Source organism: Drosophila miranda, chromosome 3 (assembly GCF_003369915.1).
Source record: "Drosophila miranda strain MSH22 chromosome 3, D.miranda_PacBio2.1, whole genome shotgun sequence".
NCBI classification, from domain to species: domain Eukaryota; kingdom Metazoa; phylum Arthropoda; class Insecta; order Diptera; family Drosophilidae; genus Drosophila; species Drosophila miranda.
In genome coordinates this window covers 17757198-17781984 of record NC_046676.1, presented here as the reverse complement: position 1 = coordinate 17781984, position 24787 = coordinate 17757198, and the positions used below count along the sequence as shown (strand labels likewise).

At 47.2% G+C, this 24787-nt stretch overlaps 5 protein-coding genes across 16 annotated transcripts; 3 read left to right on the top strand and 2 right to left on the bottom strand.

Moving 5' to 3' along the window:
- Window positions 1–11: 11 nt before the first annotated feature.
- Window positions 12–1178, top strand: LOC108158669 (glutathione S-transferase 1). 2 transcript variants are annotated; one of them, XM_017291180.2, is made up of 4 exons: window positions 12–81; window positions 155–282; window positions 346–394; window positions 468–1178. In XM_017291180.2, the coding sequence occupies exons 2-4, from the start codon at window positions 188–190 to the stop codon at window positions 996–998; spliced, it is 675 nt and encodes a 224-aa protein (XP_017146669.1). In that variant the 5' UTR covers window positions 12–81; window positions 155–187; the 3' UTR covers window positions 999–1178. The 2 variants fall into 2 exon arrangements, with proteins under 2 accessions (XP_017146669.1, XP_017146668.1); XM_017291179.2 differs by having other exon boundaries at window positions 33–282.
- Window positions 1049–11501, bottom strand: LOC108158664 (DENN domain-containing protein 1A). Of its 9 annotated transcripts, none has more exons than XM_017291160.2 (10): window positions 11055–11501; window positions 10654–10848; window positions 8072–8342; window positions 7949–8002; window positions 7625–7885; window positions 7106–7561; window positions 5516–5548; window positions 4845–5402; window positions 3970–4482; window positions 1049–1982 (listed from the first exon to the last, which is right to left on the bottom strand). In XM_017291160.2, exons 1-10 carry the CDS (start codon window positions 11069–11071, stop codon window positions 1470–1472), a joined length of 2871 nt encoding a protein of 956 aa, XP_017146649.1. In that variant the 5' UTR covers window positions 11072–11501; the 3' UTR covers window positions 1049–1469. The 9 variants fall into 9 exon arrangements, with proteins under 9 accessions (XP_017146649.1, XP_017146650.1, XP_017146651.1 ...); XM_017291161.2 differs by having other exon boundaries at window positions 1049–1979; XM_017291162.2 differs by lacking the exon at window positions 5516–5548.
- An 80-nt stretch (window positions 11502–11581) lies between these two features.
- Window positions 11582–14670, top strand: LOC108158666 (phospholipase ABHD3). 3 transcript variants are annotated; one of them, XM_017291174.2, is made up of 4 exons: window positions 11582–11811; window positions 12158–12523; window positions 12816–12993; window positions 13046–14670. In XM_017291174.2, exons 2-4 carry the CDS (start codon window positions 12330–12332, stop codon window positions 14255–14257), a joined length of 1584 nt encoding a protein of 527 aa, XP_017146663.1. In that variant the 5' UTR covers window positions 11582–11811; window positions 12158–12329; the 3' UTR covers window positions 14258–14670. The 3 variants fall into 3 exon arrangements, with proteins under 3 accessions (XP_017146663.1, XP_017146665.1, XP_017146664.1); XM_017291176.2 differs by lacking the exon at window positions 12158–12523; XM_017291175.2 differs by lacking the exons at window positions 11582–11811; window positions 12158–12523 and adding an exon at window positions 11841–12157.
- Window positions 14656–16599, bottom strand: LOC108158668 (5'-AMP-activated protein kinase subunit beta-1). Its single transcript, XM_017291177.2, has 3 exons — window positions 15684–16599; window positions 15046–15276; window positions 14656–14982 (listed from the first exon to the last, which is right to left on the bottom strand). The coding sequence occupies exons 1-3, from the start codon at window positions 16317–16319 to the stop codon at window positions 14836–14838; spliced, it is 1014 nt and encodes a 337-aa protein (XP_017146666.1). The 5' UTR covers window positions 16320–16599; the 3' UTR covers window positions 14656–14835.
- A 140-nt stretch (window positions 16600–16739) lies between these two features.
- LOC108158670 lies at window positions 16740–24731 on the top strand. Its single transcript, XM_033390471.1, has 5 exons — window positions 16740–17310; window positions 17389–17544; window positions 17602–17766; window positions 17826–18010; window positions 24645–24731. The coding sequence occupies exons 1-4, from the start codon at window positions 17248–17250 to the stop codon at window positions 17979–17981; spliced, it is 540 nt and encodes a 179-aa protein (XP_033246362.1). The 5' UTR covers window positions 16740–17247; the 3' UTR covers window positions 17982–18010; window positions 24645–24731.
- The last annotated feature ends 56 nt before the right edge of the window (window positions 24732–24787 follow it).

The window sequence follows — 24787 nt, the reverse complement described above, 5'->3', positions numbered from 1 at the left end:
AGAGAACCAGAGAGCAAAAATGAACTAGTGACCAAAAAAGAACAAGTGAGCAAACATGAACTAGTGAACATAAAAGAACAAGTGAGCAAAAAATAACAGTTTGGAAGTTTCAGTTGCTCACTTAAGTAAACAACTCTTTTTTGTTCACTCAAAGCAACACAACAGTAGTGTTTTAGCATATTAAAAAATGTCAAGGCCAACTCTGTACTACGCTCTGTTCAGCCCTCCAGCCAGAGCTTGCATAATTACTGCAAAGCTAATTGGCTTGGACCTGGAGCTCAAGTAAGTCGCCCCCGCACTTCATCGATATCTACAAAAATATGTAGGCTCTCTCTTTGAAAACAGGCCTGTGGATTTTTCCAAGAAAGAGCATTGCAGCGAGGAGTTTTTAAAGGTACTATATACACAAACTGGCTCTAGCTTTCCCCGTTTTTGAGCGGCTTTCACACTCCACACTCTTCCCGCAGCTCAATCCCCAGCATCAGATTCCGGTATTCGTGGACACCGACGGTGAGGTTTATGTAGACAGCCATGCCATTATATGCTTCATGGTGGCGAAATATGCCAAGGACGACCAGCTGTATCCGAAGGATCTAAAGAAACGGGCGCATGTCGATCATCGTTTGCACTACGAGAACGGTGTGCTATTCCAGGTTATCAAGGACATTGTGGCACGCAACATTTACGGCGGCGAGGCGGAGCTCAACCAGAGGTCCCTGACTCTCTGCCACAATGCGTACGCAGACCTCGAGCACTTTCTGTTGAAGGGAAACTTTGCAGCAGGCAACGATCTGAGCGTAGCGGATGTTTCGATTCATACAACTCTCGTGACATTGGAATTGCTTATACCGCCTGATCCGGATCGTTATCCCCAGATTACTGCATGGCTCAAGCGCATGAACCTATTGATACCCGACAATGAGGAGATGAATCTTAAAGGAGCAGAGGCTCTGAATGCACGGATAAGAAGCTGCATGGCCGCGAACAAGACAAAGTAAAACCTCCAAGAGGAATGTGGATGGGATCCAATCAAATAACTTGTTTGTTGTACATTGTTGAACTAGAATTTATTGTTGATACTATTATATTTTTATATTTTTAAATCCTTGCTACAATACAATAGTTTATGTCTGTCTTTTGATTTTTGGAAGTCAAATATACAATTCGTAGTTTTCGGAGAGTTTCTGTTTCATGCAACTTACTAAATACAATATGCCACGCCACTAAGCAATTATTTACACAAACTTATTTACTTTGATCTGATCTGAAAGAACGAACCGAACGGGCCACTGAAGATAGGATAGCTTGACTACAATACTTAATTCAAGAGTTAATTTGCTGTTGTCGGTCATCGGTCACCGATCAATCGTGATCCCATCCTGACTTCCGCATATCTCTATCTATTTACAACACATTTGAATGAATCACACTTATTTTGGTATGTCTCTCTAGCGGGATGCGGATACCCTCTAGTCGAAAGTCGTCCAGTTGTTCATGCCCTTCCCAGCCGCACTCCTTGCCGCTGTTATGACCGGCTTTTGCTGTTGGTGTTGCTGCTTTTCCGCTGCCGTGGCATTCAACGTGAACTGATCCAGCCCGTATTTGCGCAGCAGCTCAAAGTCATCGTCCGGCCTGGCAGCAATGGTGCTGCGCTGGATTTGCGGCGGCAACGGTGGGGCTCGACCTCCGGTCACCGCAGCAACAGTAGCCATGTGCTTGGGGGCGAAATACGGATAGAGTGGGTTGCTGACGCTGTTGCCCGGCGCCGCTGTGGTTACCATGCTGCTGTTGACGCCCGCTGGAAGCGTACAGGATTTCTTACTGAAGACTTTGCTTAGCGGAGGAAGTGGCCGTGCATTCTGGTTTAACGGATCAAAGTCCTCCAGGTCGAAGCTGGTGTTGTTGCTATCGTCCAGCGATATCAGATCGTTCATGCTGTCCTCCAGCGTCTGATGGTGGTGATGGTGCTGCTGCTGGGACTGCTGCGGGAAGGGAGGCACAGACAGGTTGGGGTTGGTTAAAATACGGTTAAAGCCAAGGGTGTGAAGATGTTTTCTATGTTTCGGTTTTAATTGGGCTTTCATCCACTTGAATACTACTTTCTACCAGTTACAAGCTTCTACGAGTAAATATATTATGCAGTGCAGTAGATTAGAAATAAGAATGAATAAGGATACGGAATAGAGACGAAAACATAGCACGCGTGTATATCTCTGAAAATTAAAAAAAAACGAGGGGGAACGTTGTGAGTTACTGCGGACACCGCAACTCTACAGTTATACCCGATACTAAGTCAGTATGGCTCTCCTCCGGCAGACGCCGCTAATATTAAACGACACGACAAAGAGTGCGTGCGAGAGAGACAGAAAATCAGTCTGAGCGTGACGTCGGGCGCTGCGTAGCCACTGCAAATTGATTTGTTCCTATTGGCTATAAAAATGATCTGATCTGATCCAGATTCAGCAATCTGATAGATATGGTCATTATCTATGATTCTGCGTTTTTAGTTTTCTCGAATGTGCAATATTGTGGATGCAACAGATTTTCGTCCTTTGTGTGGGCGGAAGGGGGTGGGGCGAAATTTTGAGATACACGTTTTATAGTAAGATCTAACAGGAGTTCGGATACCAAATTTGGTTACTCTAGCCTTAATAGTCTCTGAGATTTTTTCATATCCCCAGATTTTCGTCCTTTGCGGGGGCGGAAGGGGGTGTGGCGAAATTTTGAAACAAACTCGTCTCGGTCCGATATATTAGGAGTGTGGATACCAAATTTGGTTGCTCTAGCTTTTGTAGTCTCTGAGATCTAGGCGCTAATGTTTTACTCTAAGCAAAGCCGCCTATGCTACGTGTGTGTTAGAGAGAGACAGGGCGAGAAAAAATGAAATTGTTTTCTTGATGCTGGCTATAATAATAATACGATCCAATTCAGATTCCGCAGTCTTAAAGATATGGTCATTCTCTACAATCCTACGTTTTTGGTTTTCTCATATCTTTAAAATTGTGGATGCCACAGATTTTCGTCCTTTGTGGGGGCGGAAGTGGGCGGGGCGAAGTTTTGAAATATTTTTGTAGCAGTGACATATCACAGAAGTCTGGATCCAAAACATCGTTGCTCTAGCTCTTATAGTCTTTGAGCACTAGGCGCTGAAGGGGACGGACAGACGGACAGACGGACGGACGGACAGACGGACAGACAGACAGGGCTCAATCGACTCGGCTATTGATGCTGATCAAGAATATATATACTTTATGGGGTCGGAAACGATTCCTTCTGGACGTTACACACATCCACTTTTACCACAAATCTAATATACCCCAATACTCATTTTGAGTATCGGGTATAAAAAATGCAAAAGACGACGGATTTACACAAAAAAAGTCGAGAGGTTGTGATACCAATTCCGTTATATCTCGCTCACTCCGCCAGGGGGAGCCACTAGACGAGGAACAGAGAAAGCGACCTCATGGCAGGGAGTCAACCACGGGAAATGGTTTTCTTAATGGCTATAGGCAATATTTTGAAACATAACGGAATCAGTCTGATATCATAGGAGTCATTGTCGTCTCTGAGAACAGGACGGACAGACGGACATATCGAAATATATACTTTATGGGAGGATTATTACTTTATAACTTGCTATGATTGTTAGTGGTGATCATGGATATACAAACACATATTTCTCTTTTATGGAGTCTACTACTCTCTTTATGAGATTATTATTTCGTTAAATGATTATATGTAGTACTTTCAAATGAATTCTACTTTCTCTGGAGCAACAAATGAACGAAATTGAAGCTGAAAGGAGTTAGCTACGTTGGCCAAATGAGGCATGTGAGGAGTAGGCCGAGGAGGAGTCAGTCTCTACATGAGGGGAGGGGGGCACGGCATGTGTGTGTTAGTGTGAGATGGTAGGGGGACCACAACCAGGATGGGCTTCTTAGTAAGTTAACGTCGCAGCTGGTGTACCTCTCTCTTGGCCCTTGGTGTCGGAATGGGCGGGTCGGAGACATTCAGGTGCGAGAACGTTGAGGCGGCCGTCACGAAGGAGGCGCCGGAGGAGCAGGAAGACGACGTCGACGTTGAAGATGCGTTTGAGTTGCGTACGGAATCGTTTGGTTCTGGCTCGTCCTGCCAGCAGTTACGCTCCAGCTTGCAGATTTCCGCACTGACGGCTGCCGCTGTTGCGGCCACAGCATTGGATCTCCGCGGCGGAATGGGGGGCGATTGTACATCCGGTGGACTATCAAAGCTGGAGTCCGTAGTGGGCAGTGGCTGACGTGGCTTGCTCGGCGTGGAGGTGTGCCGCGGCGGCTTTGTCTCCACGTGCTGATGCGTGGCATACGGATGATTGTAGTAAAAGGCGGACGCTGGCTGCGTGGAAAGCGTGGTCTGCAGCGTGGACTGCGGAGGCGGTGGGCGAGACGGCGGCGCTCCTCCTCGCTGAGTGCGTGTGGTGTGGTGCTCTGCGCTTGGCTTAAGCTGTGTGGGTCAATGGCGATGCGATAATGGTTTTGTCGATTCGTTGGTGTAGTGATGTGGCAAGTGCATGTGTTTGGTTGTGGTTTAAGTGTTTGTATGTTTGTGAAAGACATGAAGTGACAGCGACAGACAGTGGACACAGACACGACACAAACACGGAAACAAAAACAAGAAGAGCATGAGAATAACATAAATTTCACAGTACATCGAGATGAGTGACGGACGACACGCATGGAGTCGAGTTAGCTGAGGGGCAGGGCAAGCGGGTGAACGAACCACACTAGAATTAGCTGCACGTCAGGCAGCTATTGGAGCTGCTGCTGCTGCAGCCGACTCTCGTACGCCCGCACCAAACTACTTACACTGCGATCCACGGCCGGCGTCTTGAAGAGCGGATGGTTTTGCAGCTCCTGCGACAGGTTCATCTCCGACGATGAGCAGAGCGAGCTCGCTGAGCTGACAGCAGGAGACGCACCCAAATGATGGCCATAATGAGCAGCAGCATGCGCACCGTACGCATGACCGTTCGGCTGTATGTGGCTACTCGAGCTAGACATCGCCAGCGGAACGGGACCGCGTCGCGTCCCGTACTCCCGGGGCTCCCTGGCCAGCGAGCCGTTTGTGTGAGTGCTGCTGCTGCCACTTCCGAGGCCGAGGCCGGTGCCCGTGCATTGGATGCCTCCGATTCCATTGTCCAGCCGCTTACTGGTTACTGGAGAACTGGGTGCCGAGTGGTGGGCCGCTCCAAGGGCCCTGCCGCTGTGCACGTATCCCCCACTTCCGCCGTCCGGTCGGTCCGAGTGGGTGGGCGAGTTCAGGCCAAAGTGAAAGTTGGTTCCGCCGAACTGGTTGCCGTTCTCCCGCAGCTTGGTCTTGAAGCCCTTGTAGGCGGTCTTCATGCCCCGCGATCCGTCCTTCACCTGAAGGATGGATGGCAAAACACACAGGTTAGCGAGAGGATTATCACCATTGCAGAAGGCCACGCAAAGAGACATCATTCAGGTATTAATAACTAGGGGCTTGAACCACTCACCGATTTGACTGCAGACTTAACAGCAGGATTAGTCTGAGGGAGCGGAGACGTCACCGAAGCAACAAAACGAAACGAAACGAAGCGAAACGAGAGCAAGTAGTACAGAAGAAGCACAGTAGTACACAGCGGGTGCGGATTACGTGGGTGGCATGAGAGTTGAGTTCCAAGCGGCATATGAAAGAGAGACGAGACGGAGACACGGATACGGACACGGGCGATATACAATGTGAATGAGAGATAATGAGGTCCCACTGCTGGGCTATTAAGCCTAAAGCTACGCTTAAACTAACACTACGCTTAATGGTTTCGATGGCACTGCTGATAGCTATGAGGGCAATGAGGCTTGACGAGTGATGATTAGGATTCGAGATCAGCGAGCGCTTTTGGGGAGGGTTCAAAGTCAGTTTTGACAGAACTTACTAGCTCCCCATGGAATGAATGAATGGAATGATGGACAGAATGATGGCTATGAGTTAGTACCTAGTTTGGTGGAGACTACAGCGTGAGAGAAGTTCTAAAATTATTAGCCAGAATAGACTATGAGAATGTTAGGATAGAAAGCGATGATAAAGGTGCCTGTACAAACGTTTTGTGTTCTTGACGGTTAGTCCTTATAGAGAGTGTTTTTGTATTAGTACGAAAAAAGCCTGCGTTTATTCAACAAAAACCATAACCAACAATGTTCTAAAGCAGCGGTGGGCACGGCACGCTTCTTAAATTTGGGAGCAGTTCAACAACAACAACGGCGAAACTAGAATATAGAATCATACACAGGACATGTATGTTGTTTTTGTACTATTCGCTTGCGAGTGTCGAGCATCAATGTGCCCGGTCGTGCCAGCCGCTGTTGTACAGGCTTATCAAAGCTTTCGCAGTCTAAAAATATAGACTGAAGGATCCTGTTTAGGCTAGTGATTCTGTTCAAAATGCCAACGACACAGACAAAATGTATTATCAGGCATACAAAACACGAACTAACTAAACATTCTCAACAATTTGATGTACGTAGAAAACGGTTGATAACTGATTTTGGTTTTTGCCAAACAGGAAATTGAGTTAAGTGCAGTTGTGGTTGCATTCGCTTGTTGTTAGGACGACAATTCGTTTAGGCATATAATTTTATATTGAACTAACATTTTTTCAGAGATATAGAGGTAAAGTTGGCTGTGAGGTGTTGGGGGGAGAGAGTTACAGTCTACTCGTTTGGATTTTGGTATTTGCTATTGATGGACTGGACTTTGTATTGTATACAAGTTCTTGGCAAACACTTGCGAAACACTGCGCTTTCCCAAATAATACTGCGAAATAGATCAAATTAAATGTAAGAATATCAATGGGAGAATGGGTAATAGTGGGAAATGGGAAACTTAAGAGTATGGCTGTAACAGGCAAGGTCTGTTAGCGGCAGAGCATTATTGCGTTCGTTCCTCTTCCAAACCCGACAACTGTATGGGGGATGATTCTTGTTGGTGGTGGGAATGTGCTGAGGAATGGGATGGGCTGCGGTGGATGGATATGGCGATGGGCTAGCGGCTAGCAGCTAGCGGCTAGCAGCTAGAAGCTAGCGGTTGGCGCTCCAGTGCGGCTCACCTTGTCCTTGACATTCTTCAGAAAGTTGCGGCCACGCTTGCGCATCTTCTCCGCATAGCGCACGGTCTCCAGCTCGAATTCGTCGGAGAAGCCAAGGCCGCTGTTGAGCATCTTCAGGCGATCATCGATGAACTGTGCAAAGATCTGTAGCTCCATCATTTTGGCAAGAAATGGCCGCAAATGGGCCGGCCGAGATTCAATGAATTTGTCGTGGTTGAACGTCTTGCTAGTCTCATGGTACTCAACGGCGTCCCGATAGCCGCCAATCAGCTGCACCAGCGCATTCAGAAATATCTTCGAGATGCGATCCCCAATGTGGTCCTGCGTGTGATTCAGATGCTTCTTCAGCTGCGACACAATCTCCGCGGGCATATCGTGAACATCGTCAAAGGGACTTTCAAATGTCTTCGTATCACAGTTTAAGATCACAACTTCCCCGAGCTCATCCTCGGATACCTGTTGAAAGTGCAACGAAATAGTAATCATTTATCGCAATAAATGCGGCCTCCATCTACGTACAGTTTCGAGCACAGGTTTTGGCACACCAATTAAATATGGCATGGGGGCCCCCAGGTAGTCTTTGAATTCCCACGGCAGCACCGGGATGAATATGTGCTGCCAGACCATGGGGAATAGGAATGCATTGGCTGCCTGTATGCACGAGGAAAGGCGATCCAGGTGTCGCGAGGTGAATATGATCCGCCGCTCGGCCAGCATGGCCGCAAACACAGCTATCATCTCCTTGGGATCCACAAAGTTGTAGTAAAGACTGAGATTGTGCTGCAACAAATAACGAGGTTGATGTTCAATTAAATTCCAAATAAGATTCAGCTGGACACTCACGTTTTCCGGCATGCTGGGCAACTGGAACTGCAGCGGACGCTCGAACATAAAATGCTGTTAAAAATAGGGATACAACTTGGATTACTACATTGATGTGGATGTGTGGATTCCCATTGCACTTACACTCCGTCCGCTGTTATAGAAGACCGTCAGACTGCCGCCCGAATCGGGCACTCCACGATTGTAGGCCTCCGACAGGAACGTCCTGAAGCCATTCGCATCGGTTCGCTTCAGCTCCGCCAGCACGGGCAACAGTTTCAGGAAGGTATCGTGCCACGGCAAGTAGGTGATCAGAACCATCGCAGTTTTCGCCTTGGGATCGTGTCGACAGAAGCCAAAACGCCATTTTGAGTCGCCTGTGGTGTGGACAAACGAATACGATTGCACCGAGTCGCTGTGTAGATGATTAAAGATGAAGCACAATTGGGTTTATTCAAAAGAAACGTTTTCAAATCTCGGTCATCAGTTAAACTAAGGCTACAGTGCGTTTCATAGCTTTCTTTTCCAATTTACAAAGCATACACAATAGTAGTTTGTCATGCAACAGGATCTACATTACTCTGGACAGTCTTGTATCACTTTTTTTAGGTCAAAAGTAGTCTATAGTTTGCCAATTCCCCTGGAAAGCCATACATGAATCGTTTGCCCTGTTAGCATCGGCTTGGAAGCGCGTCATCCAACCATCACATGGCCTTGTCATGCATTATGCCCAACGGTTGAACAGATGTGTTACTACACGCTCCCGCGGGAGCGGACCCACCCCCCCCCCCCCCCCACCCCCTTCCCAGCCATAACTGTTATTTTATAAATATAAATTGTTTTCCCAATAAAAAAAAAAAAAAAAAAAAAAAACGCGAAGAACAGACCGACCCCCAACCGTCTTGGGCGCGCACTTCAGTGACTAATGTTAACCGTTGGCGCGTTAAGTCTGCTTTCGTCTTCTTTTTTTCGACTCTTAACCCAAATAAACGCGATTTCGCAGCGCACTGACCACGCCAACCACAACAGCAACAACAACAACAGCACAAAAGCCGCACAAAACGTCTGATGTGAATTCAAAATTAATTATTAAAACATACAAATCATTTGAATTTCGTTTACTCCGCTCGTTGAGCTTGCCAGTGTTTTGTGCAGCACTTTTTAGCGCCTTTTATAATACCCTATCTGTTCCATTTTGTTCTTCTACAAATGCAATTATTATAGACATTGTCCACGACTATCATCGTTTTCTGTGAATTGATCAACAGCTTTCCAAGTGATTCAACAAATTTTGATGAATCTCTTATCAAGAAATGATACTCGTACTTCTAAAATGAAGGGATCCGAAACGGATACCTTGGAAGTTTTCAACCTAAAGAATGATACTTCTTTGCTGTCACATGGTTTTATTGGTCATTTGGGCTGTGTAGGAACTTACAACCAGATTTGGCTATTCTATTCACGGAGGATCATAGATCGGGATATAAAATATAAGGGTAAGTGCGGTTGAGAGGAGCGTAAATATAGCTTGAGTAGCAATAATGTAAACCCCGCAAATGCTACCGTCGCTTTCATCGTAGTCCGTCTCTTTTCGATTTAATAATAATTATGCATTGAAATCGCCAACTCTTTTGCATTTAAGCATTCAAAATAAATCGCAATTTCGCAATATCAACCCACAATGATGGAGCAAAGTCTCATTACCAGAGCGCACGTTTCCCATTGTCCGTCCACCAGATTTGCATATTTCTCGTGTCGAGTCTTTTCTGCGCTTTGCGGAGCGTTACATAAAGAGTTGTTAGATTTAAGTGCTTCGGATCGGATCGTGTCATTATTTAATTTAATATGCAAAGGCAGACGGCCGACGACAAACAACGGACAAAGCGCAACTCATGCGGGTGTTGGGGACAAGGAAATTGGATGTGCGGATGGTCGGTACATTGACTTGGACTTGACTTTCATTATCGCAGGGCTACGCCTGCTCTGCGAGTGTGAGAGAAAACTCAACAAAATATTGATAAACTGTAGGTCAGAGCGTTTTCAGCAAATATTTGTTGCTATAATTGGCTTGTAGCGATTGTAGCGAAGAACAGTAAATATAATTGCTTAAAATTGTTGGATTTTCAACTGCAGAGATAAAGCTAAGGGGTAAATATTTCGAAAGGGAGCCATGATTTTGTTCATGACTAAGTCCAAGGGCCGCGGACCACTGCTGACGTAGTGCCACATCAGATTGATACAGTAACAGACGACAATCCAGGAAATAAAACGACGAATGGTTGTGTTCAACGCTTCCACAAAAAAGAGCATTGAATAAGAATAATGATCATACATTCTGCGAGCTGGCCGTGTAAACAAATGCCAAAAACACAACGGCACAACAGGTTATACATATGTATGTACTGTACGCTTCATGGACGGAATGGAGTGGAAGTGGTCGGTCGGGTCGGATTGTTTCGTGGGGCGCATGAATCATCAATGGAACATTAACAGGCAGCTAGGTATTTTTCTGTTGTTGTTTTTGTTGCTGTTGTCTATGCGATGATCGCGCGCGATGCCAAAGTCGACGGTGAGTCTTGCGCAAAAGGCAGCCTGTGCCAGTGCCAGTGTGTTGCATATTGCTTATAAATGGACGTCTCTGACTAATGCCAAGTGACCGGAAACACGCAAAGAGCAAACCTACATATGTATATAGAGCGAAGGAAGGGAGCTGTGGGTATACGCACCTTTCGAGATCGCAGGGAAACGCAAACGATGGTATGCCGGTTAGCACCTCTTTATCGCGGAATCCTTCCGGGAAGCTCTCCACGATCACACCAGCAGGAGTGGCGGCGGCGCCGTTCCGTGGGCTTGTCCCTCGCTCCAGGCCGGGTGTGGGCTTGATTTCGCACCAAAACTCAAAGAGTTTCTTCACATCGTTCCTGTCGAGCCAAGCACAGAACAGAACACAACAATCATGAAGTGGGGTGTTAGTTCATTTACAAATGCTATACTAGGCACGACTCGTCGTGAGAGTATGGGGCGAAAAGTGGGCTCTATCACTGACTGTCAGACAGTCAGGCAGGCGGCAGCCAAGCGAAACGCCCACTGCAGGCCAGCAGCAAACAGCAGCCTGGGGAATACTCACTTGATACGCGACCCCATTATGATGTGTAGTTGGCGTTTAGCAGCACATGTTTTCCTCTCTTTAAGATATTGATTTAAGTTTGTTGTCCCAATTTAGGCTGTTTTCACACAATTTTAATAATGATTATGCTGTCAACCAGCCTAGCAGCAGCAGCATGCGGGAGAAAGATACAGGCCACTTTTCTTGCTCTTTCTCTTTGTCGATTCGGATTCGTTTCGCGACGTCATTGAATCATTTTGGTTGTGTTGTTTTCTTTCGCACAAATTCTGCCCTGCTCGACTACTTGCACTCAGGGAAGGGGATCACTGCACAATAAAATGCTGGCCACAAAATTTAATAATTCACTTGAAACCCTTAGCTTAAGCTTTATTTTATGCAAGAAATTAGAAGGGAAGGCAACAACGCGAAACGCACCCGACGACGTTGTATCGAATATGCGCTATCGAACTATCGCAACTATCGAACAGCTGTACGGTGTTATCGATGGATCGGATGTGCATCCGATCAGCTGTTGTATTGCTATCGAATGGTGGCTAGATTTGAGTTATTGGCGTCCCCTATATTTCTGTTTGTGTGCACATATTATCAATTTTTACAACAACAAACAATTTGGTTTTGTTCATATAGTTTAGCTGGTTGTGCGCAATAAAAATGCTTAATATTTTTAAGGTTACATAAGTGCGTGTCAGCGTCATTGCAATTGCTTGCAGTACAAAAAAATAATTGTGGTCCCCAGCGAAAAAAGTACAGCAAAGAAGTAAGCAAAGAGTGATATAGTATACATCCGCATGTATTCTATTCGGTTTCGTCATTCTTGGCACGGTAATTGCCAGGCAAGGCACCTATAACACCCACTAAATATGCCAATAACCAATCGGTGCTCACTCGGACCCACGGTCGCGTCCCTGCTCCGTCTATTGATTTTGTTTCGTGCGGCGTGCACGTGATGAAGCCGTCTAGCCCGGGCCAATATCAATATACCCACTGCAGCTAACCCAAACAGGCTTTGTTCTCACACTTGTTTTTCACATCACTATTCATATACAAAGCGTTTAAATTATTGTCTAAATTTTATTTCAAAATTTGTATTTCCACTTTTCAAGGTAAGCGCACATTTACGGACCGTTATGCAAAGCTGTAAAATTGGCGGTGACCGGACCATAAATTGTAGCAATAGCACTTGTAGTGCAAACTCTTCTCATATCACAGTATCGTAGTGATAAGCATTAGTGTAGCTTTAGATAAGGCTTGATTGCCGATTGCCAGCCCGTAGCCATGTTGTGTGCTCTTGCCCGCGGTCCGCACCTAAAGGTGGCAGCCGTCTACTACAATCTCTCCGACTTGCTATGCACAAGTCGCGGCTGTGCCGTCTTGGCTGTACGCCTGCAGTCCGGCAGTGCTGGCAGGAGAAGCAGCAGCAGCAGCCACTATCATCATCATCATCAACTACAACCCCGCCGAGAACTGCTGTGAGTGAGAGTGATAAGGCTGTTAACAAAACTTGAGTGTCCCATTCAAGGCATGTGCGGCGCTGACTCGTTCAATCAAAATCCATATGCATACATTAAATACATACGGCGGGCACAATTAGATATGCCGCCTCCTCCTTGTCCAAGTACTATCGTACTTAGCGATAACAACCAGTGGCTGTGGACAATTTCATTCACACAACAATTGCAGCTTTGCAGCGCAGCGCTTTGTTATAAATGATTTCATTCCTGATTTGATTCCACCCTTCCTTCCCTTCCACCGTTCCACCAGTTCCCGCCCGTCTCGGTGTCGTGTCCAAAGTTCCGAGTTAGCAGTAAGAACGTTTCACTCAGAGCCAGTCGCGATGTTCTACTCGATGTACGCGTACCTCTCCAACCTGCCGCGTCTTCATGTGCTCGGCCTGGCCATTATTGCCTATGTAGTCTATTACCTAATCCAGGTGGTCAAGGTGAGTGCGATGTCGTCATGTACCGCGGCTGACTAATGCGGTGTAATTACAGCGACCGATAATCGCTTGTTCGGACGGGCCGTTCAAGCAGTACCTGATTCGGAAGGTGCCCACCCTGGAGAACAAGTACTGGCCCACTTTCTGGTGCGTTGAGAGCCGTGCCCAGACCGTTCTTGCGAGCCTGCTGCGCTCCAAGAGTCTGCCGCGCGTCAATTACCGCCGCGAGATTCTCAGCCTGACGGATGGCGGAGAGGTGGCCCTTGACTGGATGGAGGAGGATTGCAACGTGAATGCCCCCTGTATTCTCATACTGCCCGGACTGACCGGCGAGTCGCAGGCGGAGTACATCAAGTGTCTGGTCTTCGCCGCCAAACAGTCTGGGATGCGTGTGGTGGTCTTTAACAATCGCGGCCTCGGCGGCATTGAGCTGAAGACGCCGCGGCTCTACTGTGCCGCTAATTGTGAGGATCTCTGCGAGGTGGTCCAGCACGTGAGGAGAGTTTTGCCGGCTCAGTGCAAACTGGGGGCCACAGGCATCTCCATGGGAGGTCTGATATTGGGCAACTATTTGGCGCGCAAGAGCGACGAGGCCCGCAGCTTTCTGTCGGCGGCCAAGATCATATCTGTGCCGTGGGATGTCCACAAGGGCAGCGCTAGCATTGAAAAGCCAGTAATCAACAGCTTGCTCGGTCGTCATCTCGCTGGCAGTCTGTGCCGCACCTTGCGCAACCATTTGGACATTTACAGGGAAATCTATCAGGACTCGGACATTGACATACAGCGCATCCTGCGCTGCAAGACCATCAAGGAGTTCGATGAGCTGTTCACCGCCAAGCAGTTCGGGTATGCCCATGTCAACGACTACTACTCGGATGCGACGCTCCACAACAAGCTGGATCAAATATCAGTGCCGCTACTCTGCCTGAGCGCTGCCGATGATCCGTTCCAACCGTTGGACGCCATCCCCGTCAAGGCGGCCAATCAGTGTACCCATGTGGCAATTGTTATCACGGCGCGCGGAGGCCACATCGGTTTCCTAGAGGGCTGGTGGCCGTCCACCAGGGATCAATACATGGGTCGACTGTTCACGGAGTACTTTACCAAGGCCCTCTTTGACGAGGATGGCGAGTTTCAGCACACCTCCAACAAAATGTACGAACGGTTTCAGTCCAAACAGGCCCTGGCCCTGACTGCGTCCGCCCTGCTGTTGGACAAGAAGGTGGAAGTGGTGGAGCATCTGGACCACAAGGTCAAGCTGATGTAGAAGCCGCCGATGACAATGAGGTGAGATGACGACGCTGGCAATACTCTTGCTCAACTATTGCCTGACTAGAGGCGTTTCGTTTCCTTACTAACAACGAAACCATACTCAAATAAGTAAAATTACCTGCGCATAAATTCCGTTTGCGATTCCGAAGACTTTCCGAACACATGTGATCAAAATCAGAAAACAAAGTTTAAGTCTGGGAATAGAAAACAGAACAGAACAGGGACACAACAATTCGACAGTTGCGGATATATAGATGCATAGATGCCCAAATTATTAATAGTATTCGTGACATTAGGTACATATCAGATTGGAATAGAGAACAAAAAGCTTTAAATTACCTTACGATTCTTAGAGATATATTCAAAACCTATGTATGACACAATGCAATAAACTTATATTTTTACAAATTCCGTATATTTACCTAATAAAAAATACAACGCTTAATAAAGAGAACAAATAAAATACACATCCCATGCGCTATAGTAGATTTGACAGGAGAGATAGATGGATTACCATTACCCCTCACTAAAACCAGATTCTTAGATCCTAAGGGGACTAAAGTTGGTCATCGTCTAAATGGGCTTGTAGAGCAGCGTCGTGACGTACTTCTTGCGATAGCGATGCGTGGCACTCAGCACCATTACCCCCTCCTTGATGGATAGCGCATACAAGTGATTCAACATCACATGGTTCGGTTCAGGCAACAATGTGGGCTCGCACTGTAACAGGGATCCCATTAAGATGAGATGTTTATCGGTATATTGCGGCTAGCAAGTACTCACCGAGAGGGGAGTGTCCTTGTTGAGTATGACCTGCAGCAGGTGTGGCGGCAGCACTGGGGGGCCGGACACCTTCTCCCAGGGCTTGGCCTGCGGCACCTCCTGCGAGTACTCCTTCTCCGCATAGTTGGTCACGTTCTCGCTGTCTTTGGCCAGAGCTTGGAATACCTCAAAATCGGATGGCCGCACAGACACCAAATTGTTCTTCTCTCCCTCATCGTTATCCACGCTTTTCTGTAATGCAAAACCCATGAGCAATGGAAATTGATTGTAGTTATAGCTTGTTAAACATTCCATTACAGTGGTGTCTATAAATATTCGTACACCTTAATTACAAATGTTTCTTCTTTGTTTGTTTTAGTTTGAATGTTTACAAAACGCAACACTCTCTCATATAGTAAAAATAAAAGCTAAAACTAGGGAGGAAAAAGGCCAAATGCGCATATCTACACGCCTCCCCCTCCCAACCCCATCGACACCCAATAGTGATTACTGGGGGCTTTTGCTCTGCTCTGCTCTTGTTTACTGCGATTACACAACAGCGGAGCAAAATCAGTAACTGCGTCATTCGAGTGTCCAACCACGAATCGCGTCCGAATTTACATATAGAATAGAATATCGATTTTCCCTAATTGACTCACCAGCTTTGGATCGTGCTTCCATTCGCCGTCCACACAGAATTTGTACTGGTGGTCGCCCTCGGGCAGATCGATGATGGTCACAAAATTGCCATGGCTGCGGACCATTGTGATGGGTCGCCAATTGGAGAAGGTGCCCGAGATGGTCACGTTCTTGCCGCCGCCATCCCAGCGAAGGACTGTAGGCAGGGCGGTGTTCTTTGGCTCGCCGTCGTCGACATCGCCAGCTAGTGGGGGCAGCAGTGATCCAGCGGCCTGCTGTTCCTCTTCGGTGTTATCCATGATTAACTTCTCTCCGCTGCCGCTGCTGCGTAGAACAGCTGTTGCTTCGCTGCTATCAGCTGTGCGCTTAGCTGCCGCTCCCGCGCCCGTATAATACGGGTCGTCGTCGTCTTGCGATGAGCCTTCGTTCAAGACTGCTGTATGTTTTTTGTCGAACGAGAAAGCTTGGCCTCCCGCTCCAGTTCCAGCCAAAGCTGCACTCCCTCCATGTGCCCCAGCACCCCCCCCAACAACCCCACCACCGCCAGCTGCGCTTGAAACCGAGTCACGAAAATGTGCGGGAGAACTTGGCGTTGAGAGGTCGGTGGATTTGTGGCGCTCTCGCATATGGACGGTGGAGCTGCCCGCGTTACCCATATTATATTGCAGTTAATGCCGTTTTCGCAGTCTCTCTAGAAGGTTACGGCTCGGCTCGGCTCGCCCTCTTGCTGTTTTGGCACTTTGTTTTCCTTGACTCGTCCCGTCTCGTTTCTCGCTTATTCGCGTTTTCGTTTCCGCGTTTTTTTTTTGTTCCCATACACTATTTGCGGCTCGGAGTTTTGATTTGACTTGTTGCAAAAGCAATATTTGGCAATTATTATGCAGAAAACTGCATTATTTAATCGGCTGTCTCGCACAAAAAGCTAATTATAAACAATTTACATATATACTGGCGTATATTCGCAGTTAGTGCGATGTTAAATTGATTTATCGATATATTTTTTGTTAATAACTTTCATACTCGCGAATACAATACATGCATTAATTATTATTTTTGTGGGATATAACTTCTAGGGCAGATCGAGATTATTTTTCTTTTGTTTCACGTCGTTCAATTATATATTATATACCTTTGTTTCTACTTATCGATGTACCAGGTAGTTAGTTGAACAAAATATCGGTATTTTTGTGCGATTTAGCGGAACGAATTTGGCGGTAACATATCTTAATTTTGAAAATAACATTACATTCGATTTTGTTTCTCAACTTTGGTTGAATTTTTTTAATTGATGTTGCTTGTATCTATATCTGTACATGCCGTATGTATTAATCAAGTCTATTTGTACTAATGATTATATGTATTTCATGCTTGAGCAGACAAATCGTTTTCATTAGGCTTTGCCTCTCATACCCTCTCTTCAATCGGGCAGATTCGTTCATACCACAAAGGGAATCTTTTGCCGACTTTCCCTAGGTCCGATGGAGTGCCAGAGCATCTTAACTTCGGCTTGGTCAATTTTTTAATTTTGGCAAAGTATCATTCCCGAAATGAATCACACCACGGGTTTTTAATTGTCAATGAACAATGGCCACGTTCAAATCGTCTTTACTGATCTCCCTGATCGTTTTTGGATTTGCAGTTGCTGGCGTAAGGAGAGCGACGTACCAAACCAAGGATCTATATTTTCTGTTTGGAAACCATTTGCTAACTGGATACCTCTTGTAGGTTAGCTGCAAAGTCGAGTTCACCAACCTGAAATGCACGACCCTGGAACGGGAATTTTTGGAGTTTGACAAGTGCTTTTTAAAGTCGATCAACCGGACCTACAAATACCTCTCCGTGAGCACAAAGATCCACATGCTCCCAATAAAGAGTGCTTCAGTTCGTAGATTCCTTCACCTAGTCTTCGATCGTTCCCATTACAAAGTGCCATTCCAGATACGGACTCAAGTGCTCCAGAGACTGAACGGCTACAAACCGTTCCTCTTTAATTTCACCACCGATGCCTGCAAGGCTTTGAGTGGGAAAATGAATCCGACGACTCGATTTTTCTTCGGGCTGATTGCTCCCTACTCAAACCTGAACCATTCCTGTCCCTACGATGTGAGTTTCTGTCATACCTACCTACACTCGATTGATGGTTTCTCCTATATTTTCCACAGCACGACCTATTTGTGGAGAAGCTTCCGATTAGCTTTATGGACGAGCAACTCACCAAAGTTCTGCCGTTCCCGGAGGGTGATTACTGCTTGAAAAACGTATACTCGCACCGTGGAAAGCCACGAGCTGAGGTCTCGGTCTACGCAAGCATCTCCTAAAATTTAAACGCCAGCGCTGCCAGACCTTGGTAAAGACTTAAGAAAGCACAGCTTTTAGGCCAAGCTTTTGAGCCGTAAGCTCGTCTTTGCTTCGATTTCGATTGCGAGCACGAGCAGAGGCAGCTTTCTGTTTTCATCGGGCCTCAGGTGCAGATGTGGTGCGCTTAAGTTTTCTGTTTTCTGTTACTTTTATTTTTTTGTCTGTTTTTCTTCTTGTTGGTGTCGGTTCGGTTCGGTCGCTGCCGAAGCGTGGATTATTCCGATTTGCGGTTGTTGTGCAAGTGTAAGGCAAGTCTACGTGACTTACTGCCGTTGCAGTAAATAAACCAACAAAAATATACAAAACAAATAATTTACTATCGATCCGCGATCGTTGATTGATTAACACATCACTCACACACACACACACAACCGCACTGCTCTGCACTGCTCTGTGTGGGCGTACAAGCCGTGTGCATCATCATCTGCACAAAAATAAACGTTAATAATAATAAAAAGTGCCGCGCGACTTTGATCGTGTGTCGGAGTCCACCTCCACCTCCAGTACCACCCTACCCATCCGCTCCGGCGTGCGTGTTGTAACTTTTGATTAGCTTCGGAGTCGGAACGGATCTGAGGCGTCTTTCACTCCAGTGCACCTCTTTGGAACATTGCGCTGCTTGCGTTTTTCGCAACTTATCGCCGCCCACATCTCGCCGTTGCTTTTTTTTGTGGTTCTTACGGAGGTGAGTGAGTGTGCCGCGGCGTCCGCCTCGCAGGAATGAATGCCTGTTCTCCCTGTTCTCCCGGGGAATACAAGAGGAAACTAATTGTGCATACGACTATGGGATACCCTCAGGGGCATACGGGGCTCTTCCACATAATCCTACTGGGCGGTGGCAAAGATCAAATATATATTCAATCTATTCAAATAGTAGGCCCCTACTAGTACAGGGTACAACGAGTAGAATGCCTCACGAGTTTTCGAAATGCTCACTGGAATTGGCAATGCCGATGCGCATTCATTTCGGAATTGCAAATTCCCTGCACATGCCACAAGCGGAAGACGCCACAGACTATGGGCAGAAAAAGTGAAATTTACGACACAACTTTTGTAATTATTGGCCCAGACAGACGCACAACACACAACAACATTTTTATTGCATATTAGCATGGGGGATGGGATGGGATGGGATGGGATGGGATGGGATGGGTTTGTTCTGCGAATATCGATGTGGGCTGATGCCAGCGGATGCCAGCAGAGATGAGATCATTTCTAAAACCGGGGCCGAGCGAAGCCCCAAAGAATGGCCAAAAAGGCAAAGATCTTGTATGCGCTTTGTAAAGCCATTAATCACAGAGCGAAGAAGAGAGCTGTCGAACCCCAGTCCAGTGTTCGTTCTGGCTCTGAGTCACCTGTATCGGTATCCCAAGAACCACTTGGCTTTCATTAGTCGGCGTCTTTGCCTCTGACTCTCCATCGCTGGTCCGGCAGCGGAATCTAATTAATTCTCTTTTGTTTCCATGAGGCCCAGTAACTGTTTGTCTCAAAACAAACTGCTGGCCGGCTAATGGCCGATACGCATTTGAAGCACAGCAGTGGAGGTCTTTCAATCGATTCGGCCCGAACCGCAGCGTCATCTTGGGACTGTTCGCAGGTGGAAACCCAAGCCACGATCAGAAGAGACAGAAGAAGTGACCTTGAGGGTAATAACTCACCCGCGACACCCGCGACACCCGCAACACCCGCAACATTCGCCACTTGGTTGTTAGTCATGCCCGGAATGCAGCCGAGCAGCATTGCCAGCTGCAAAAGCAAAGGCCAAAACCGGATGGCATCTACCAACATAACATCTAATGTCTAATGCCTAACAATACACATACACAGCCACATCCATGTACCCTGGCTGCCCACACCACACCACACCACACCACACGAACGCAGGTTCTCCTCATTCTCTATAGCCCCCATATCATATTTAGGGGCATTATAAAGGTATTAACCGTCGCTCGTATAAAGCTTTATTAACAAATTCCAGCCGTCGATAAACAAAAAATGCCAATAAGCCGCGTACAGCCCCAAAAAAATAACAACAAAAGAGCCAAGAAAAACAGAAACAAAAACAGAACAGAACAGAAAGAAAAAAAGTGAGAATGCGCAAAGGCAAACGAAACCAGAATCAGAATCGTTGTCGGGGCAGGTTTCTCTAATGGTCTGTGGGGGGGGGGGGGAGGGTCGGGCAGGCACACATCACATTTGGCTAAAACAAACTGGTTGAGAGTACTCACACACACACACACACACGCGAGGGGACAGGCAACCTCGAAATCGGTCGAAGTCAAAGTGAGGAGAAGCGACGATTGTAAGGAAAGGTGCGGGGTGCGGGGTGCGGGGTGCTGGTTCCACCTTGAGGCGCATCTTGACTCCTCTCAGAAGCCATTTCGGATTGTCAGAGTCGAACAGAAATCAATTTGTAATCCCATTCCCATTCCAAATCTCGACTCAACGTATATCTCGACGTATGCGCAATATTTCTGTAGAGTGATTAACATATCGCATACCATCGTCAGCCAAATCGTTTATACTGCCTGAATATTTTATTATTCTGTTTATGCGTACAAGTGCGAGTGCGAGTGCGAGTCCGAGATGCTGTTTCTGCCTCCGAGTTCGTTGCCTAAGTCTTTCGTTTTGGTTTCGGCTTTGAGTTTTGGAGATTGGAATTTGGACGGCGTACATTTCATGGCCATGCCTCGTAGATTTGTAAGCAGTCCGTGTAAACGGCCATAAGCCAGCGTCCAATTACGCAAAGAGCCAAAACAAATGCAATCAATGCGCGAAGCATTCAAGGCCCATCTCTGGTCCGCTCTGACCTTAGCTGGCCCGACAACGAGTGACACAGATCGATTGCTAGTCCACACATACCCTGTTATACTAATAGAAAGAGAGCCAAAAGCCAAAAGCCAATAGTTAGATGAAAGTTGAGCTATCCCCCCACCAGCCATGAACAAATGAATGAAATGAAGAAATGGAATTTGCCGTTAACGGCCTTTGAGCCACAACTCTGTAAAGATTATGTATGCATACCTCCAATACTCGCACAGCCACAAGCGAGTATTTATGTAAAGACTGGACAGGTTTTTGCAACTCATTAATAAATTAACAGGTGGATGCGACTGCGATTGTGATTGCGATTGTGATTGTGATTGTAATGTGTGTCTGATGCCACAGCCCCGAAGATGAGTTGCACGATGAAACTCCGTCAAAGGGAAGGGCATGATTTAATGTTTATAAATATAATTTACACGCCGAGATCAAGTGGAGCTGCTTACCGATGCCTCCCGCCCCCCACCCTCCTTTGGTATGACAAACAAATAAATGGGTACTGTTCCCACCTCGAGCTTCTATTACCGAAAGCCCACTCAGCCGAGACGGCCATCATTTAATCTCGTGGCTGTTGCTGTTGCCGCCTGACAGACGGATTGAAATATGATCTTATGGGCAAGAGTTTACTGCGGGTACAACGAACAAATTGTGTGTCTCGAGGGGCACATCTAGAGATCAAGTTTAATGGCCATAAAGCGACAAGTAAAATAAACATTTTGGTTGCTTGGCGGCAGGGTGAGCCCACGGCCTAACCCCAGCCCTAACCCTGATCCCCGACAAACCCGTGTAGCTCGTTCTGCCGGATTCTTGTGAAAGTTCGGGGCAGCAAGCACACCGAACGAAAGCGAAAGACGGCAGGCAGATAAGACGATGGTTTCACTGCCCCGACTCGTCTGCTAATCAACGGAAAAAAGAGACATCGCCGGATCCCCGTTTGTATCGTTTTCATAATTGATAGAAAACCATCGAAAGTGACAAGTTTCTGTTCACCCATCCGCGGCATTCCCTGGCGTTCCACGGCATTCCATGGCAATCCATGGCATTCGAGTCGAAATCGCAGCTGAAATAGACAAACAAACGAAAAATCAATGAAAAACCCCTGCGACAAGGCAACTTTCACTGCCCGCAGGCCAAAGAAGTTGTCGACTCAATAAATTAAATTGATTAACGAGCATTAGCACTTGCCGCCACCCGATCTGATCTGCCACCGTGTGCAGCAACTGTCGATCCACGGCCAGAGCTCTGGGCCATAATTATAATGAGCCAACATAATGCTTGTCCCTCATTGACGACCAACTGGGGATCGGCTCTGGAGTCGTGCAGTGCGTTGGGAAACCTTCCGCAAACAGCAGCAGCAGCACTCGCACCTCCACCTCCACCTCGTCCATCCTCGTGGCTTTCGCACCTCCGCAGTTTGGCAGCCAGAGCCGCACAAGGCCTCACGAGAAAGTTTCTGTGCCCCGGGGTCAAAAGGGGGCTACCAAAGGCAAATATTTCGCGCAGCTTACTATTTTATTGGGCAATAAAGATCTGATAATATGGGATCCTCTGATTCCAGCCCCCATCTTTTACCCAACAATTTTGTACCCATCTCGGGGGCTGTTATTCTCTAATTTTGGCCAACTGCCAATGGAAATTTCGTTCGAGTGCTTTGGCCAAGAGTGTGAGTGTTGGAGTGTTGGGGGCTGCCACTGGGAGCGGCCACAGGCATTACACTTGACGCCCGAGTCGGAGTGGCCGGAGAGCCCCGATAGCATCGATTTATCGCCATACCACTAATAGTTGATTATATTTTTGTTTTGGGGCCAGTAACCGGTTTCCGGTACACATAGAAACAGCCAAAGATAGAGGTACAGCTACAGATACAGATACAGATACATTTGCAGACACAAGAAATGGAATACTCTTGTTGTGGCTGTGTTTGTATTTTGAAAATTGTATCCACGATACATGAATGAGCTTTTCGAGTATTTCGTAACCAGTTGGACTGCATTTTTGCCACTCTTCCACTCGTCCCTCGCCTCTGGAGTGTCTCCGGGTGGGGGGAGGGGGGGCATGGGCATGGGACGGAGTAGCGTGGCCAAATGCTTATGTCCGCAGCTATGCCGCACCATAATCGATATCCCATTGCGGCGAAACCAAGTCAAGTGTTCTCCCATCCAACATGTGTGCCCAGAGTGGAGTGGAATCGAGTGGAGTCTAAGAGTTTCAGTTTAATTGCGTGTGAATTGCATTTGAATTGCTGTTTCCTTGAGGTCTGGTCTAGTCTGCTAATTACATTTCAGTTCTAATTAATGGAAAATGCAAAGGAACTCAAGTCTCAATTGGGTTCAAGTAATTGCTGGGCACTTTAGGAGCCCGCCACAGTCCCATTTTTCCCTTCGTTGGCGGGAATTTGGCCAACTCATGATGGCAACACGCAGACCCATTCAGAGAAGTATTAGTACAGCTGCGTCTCCAGCTGTGCGCTCGATTCGATGTTTTGTTGTGCCCCCAAATGCTGCCGACTGGCATTAAATTCCCCATTTGGCCAAGTGGCTCGTTCTAGCCCCCCTTCCAGCTCCAGATACGCGTTTCTACCTTACTTTAGCTCATTTGCTCGACTGTCCGCAGTGTTTTGGTTTTGGTTTTGGTTTTGTTTATTGTCTTAATTAGCATTTTTTTACATGCTTTTCGATTTGGTTTGGTTTGGTTTCGCTTTGGCCGCCTCAATGTCAAGCCATGTGGCTGTCATTGCTGTCCGCTCCCAATGCCAGACGATGGCCAAGCAGGCCAGTAATCAAAACCAGACGAGGCGGCTGTCGAGCTTTTGCTCGGAAGTTGTCGCCTACCGTTACGGCTTACCGCTTATAAAAATATCCACAACACATGTGTAGCATCTGGTTTTCTATGGTACAGATATGTATGTTTTTCTGCGGACAATGACTGGGAGACTAAGTAGTGCCCTGGCTGGTGCCTCAAATCTTAATTGTGCTTCTAGTTCTCTCCTCCGCCCAAGAGATGTCACTTGGAAAGAGAAAAGTGGAGCAGCAGCGGAGTGGTCAAGAGAGTTTGTCCGCTCCCATTCCCGCCGAGTGGAAGACATTTTTGCCAATCAGCGGACAGAACGGACAGTGGAACGAGACCAACTAACACCAATTGTCGCTGATTTATCTTTGGGGGCCACCACAGCACACCGCAGAACACACATTTCATGCAGCATGCAATTTGCCTGTCCGAAACTGTGGCACCAACAATTGTCTGTGTGCCGTGCCGTGCCGTGCCGTGCCACATTTGTACGCCCATTTCTGAGCCATTTATCGGAGAGCTGGGAGGCATGGAGCAGCAGGTAGCTGCCATTAGGTTTCGGCCTGCTTATTTATGACATTTCATTAGCCAGATATTTCTGGGGATTTTTCTAACGAGCGTTGGAGTGTTGGAGTGTTGGAGTGTCGCCGGAGTCTGTCTCAAGTTGAAGTTTGGCCCGACAGCTGTCGTTGGGATCTTTGATTAGTTTTGCCTTCGATTTCTCTGCGCTGCAAAGGCGTTGGACGGCGGCGTTCCCATCGAGCTTCACACGCAGCTTAGCCCCCCCGGAGTTGGGGGGGCCATCGATGGGCGGGTCTGCAAAAGAGAAACGTGTATCTTTCGACACTTTCTGCAGCGAAACGAAGCTCTTAATGGACTAGGGCCTGGGAAATTTCCTTGTCATTGTTCGGGGCGCTGCAACAAATCATTTTCACAGATCTCCCCCACCCCATCGCCGTCTCCAAATTGTGCAATTCTCTGGCTAAACTAATATGTATTTCCATCACTTTCAGGAGCTGGAATGTGCGGCCCCACCATCGCTGTGGACCCGAAGATGTGCTGATCATACGATTACATAATATACCGCCGAAATCCCCGTGCAAAATTCCACAAAAGAGAGAGAAAGAGAAGAAATTCAATAGACACGCGGTGCTAA

Excerpts from the sequence above, each read along its gene's own strand:
- LOC108158669 (XM_017291180.2), top strand. The coding sequence starts at position 188 with ATGTCAAGGCCAACTCTGTACTACGCTCTGTTCAGCCCTCCAGCCAGA. Across the intron at positions 283-345 it reads GGCTTGGACCTGGAGCTCAA|GCCTGTGGATTTTTCCAAGA; the intron begins GTAAGTCGCCCC and ends CTTTGAAAACAG. Across the intron at positions 395-467 it reads GCAGCGAGGAGTTTTTAAAG|CTCAATCCCCAGCATCAGAT; the intron begins GTACTATATACA and ends CTCTTCCCGCAG.
- LOC108158664 (XM_017291160.2), bottom strand. Across the intron at positions 8,003-8,071 it reads TCTATAACAGCGGACGGAGT|CATTTTATGTTCGAGCGTCC; the intron begins GTAAGTGCAATG and ends TATTTTTAACAG. Across the intron at positions 4,483-4,844 it reads CGCCGGCCGTGGATCGCAGT|CTTAAGCCAAGCGCAGAGCA; the intron begins GTAAGTAGTTTG and ends TGACCCACACAG.
- LOC108158666 (XM_017291174.2), top strand. The coding sequence starts at position 12,330 with ATGTTGTGTGCTCTTGCCCGCGGTCCGCACCTAAAGGTGGCAGCCGTC. Across the intron at positions 12,524-12,815 it reads CAACCCCGCCGAGAACTGCT|TTCCCGCCCGTCTCGGTGTC; the intron begins GTGAGTGAGAGT and ends CCGTTCCACCAG. Across the intron at positions 12,994-13,045 it reads ACCTAATCCAGGTGGTCAAG|CGACCGATAATCGCTTGTTC; the intron begins GTGAGTGCGATG and ends GTGTAATTACAG.
- LOC108158668 (XM_017291177.2), bottom strand. The coding sequence starts at position 16,319 with ATGGGTAACGCGGGCAGCTCCACCGTCCATATGCGAGAGCGCCACAAA. Across the intron at positions 15,277-15,683 it reads GGAAGCACGATCCAAAGCTG|AAAAGCGTGGATAACGATGA; the intron begins GTGAGTCAATTA and ends TTTGCATTACAG. Across the intron at positions 14,983-15,045 it reads ACAAGGACACTCCCCTCTCG|TGCGAGCCCACATTGTTGCC; the intron begins GTGAGTACTTGC and ends TCCCTGTTACAG.
- LOC108158670 (XM_033390471.1), top strand. The coding sequence starts at position 17,248 with ATGGCCACGTTCAAATCGTCTTTACTGATCTCCCTGATCGTTTTTGGA. Across the intron at positions 17,311-17,388 it reads TTGGATTTGCAGTTGCTGGC|GTTAGCTGCAAAGTCGAGTT; the intron begins GTAAGGAGAGCG and ends TACCTCTTGTAG. Across the intron at positions 17,545-17,601 it reads TCCCAATAAAGAGTGCTTCA|ATACGGACTCAAGTGCTCCA; the intron begins GTTCGTAGATTC and ends GTGCCATTCCAG.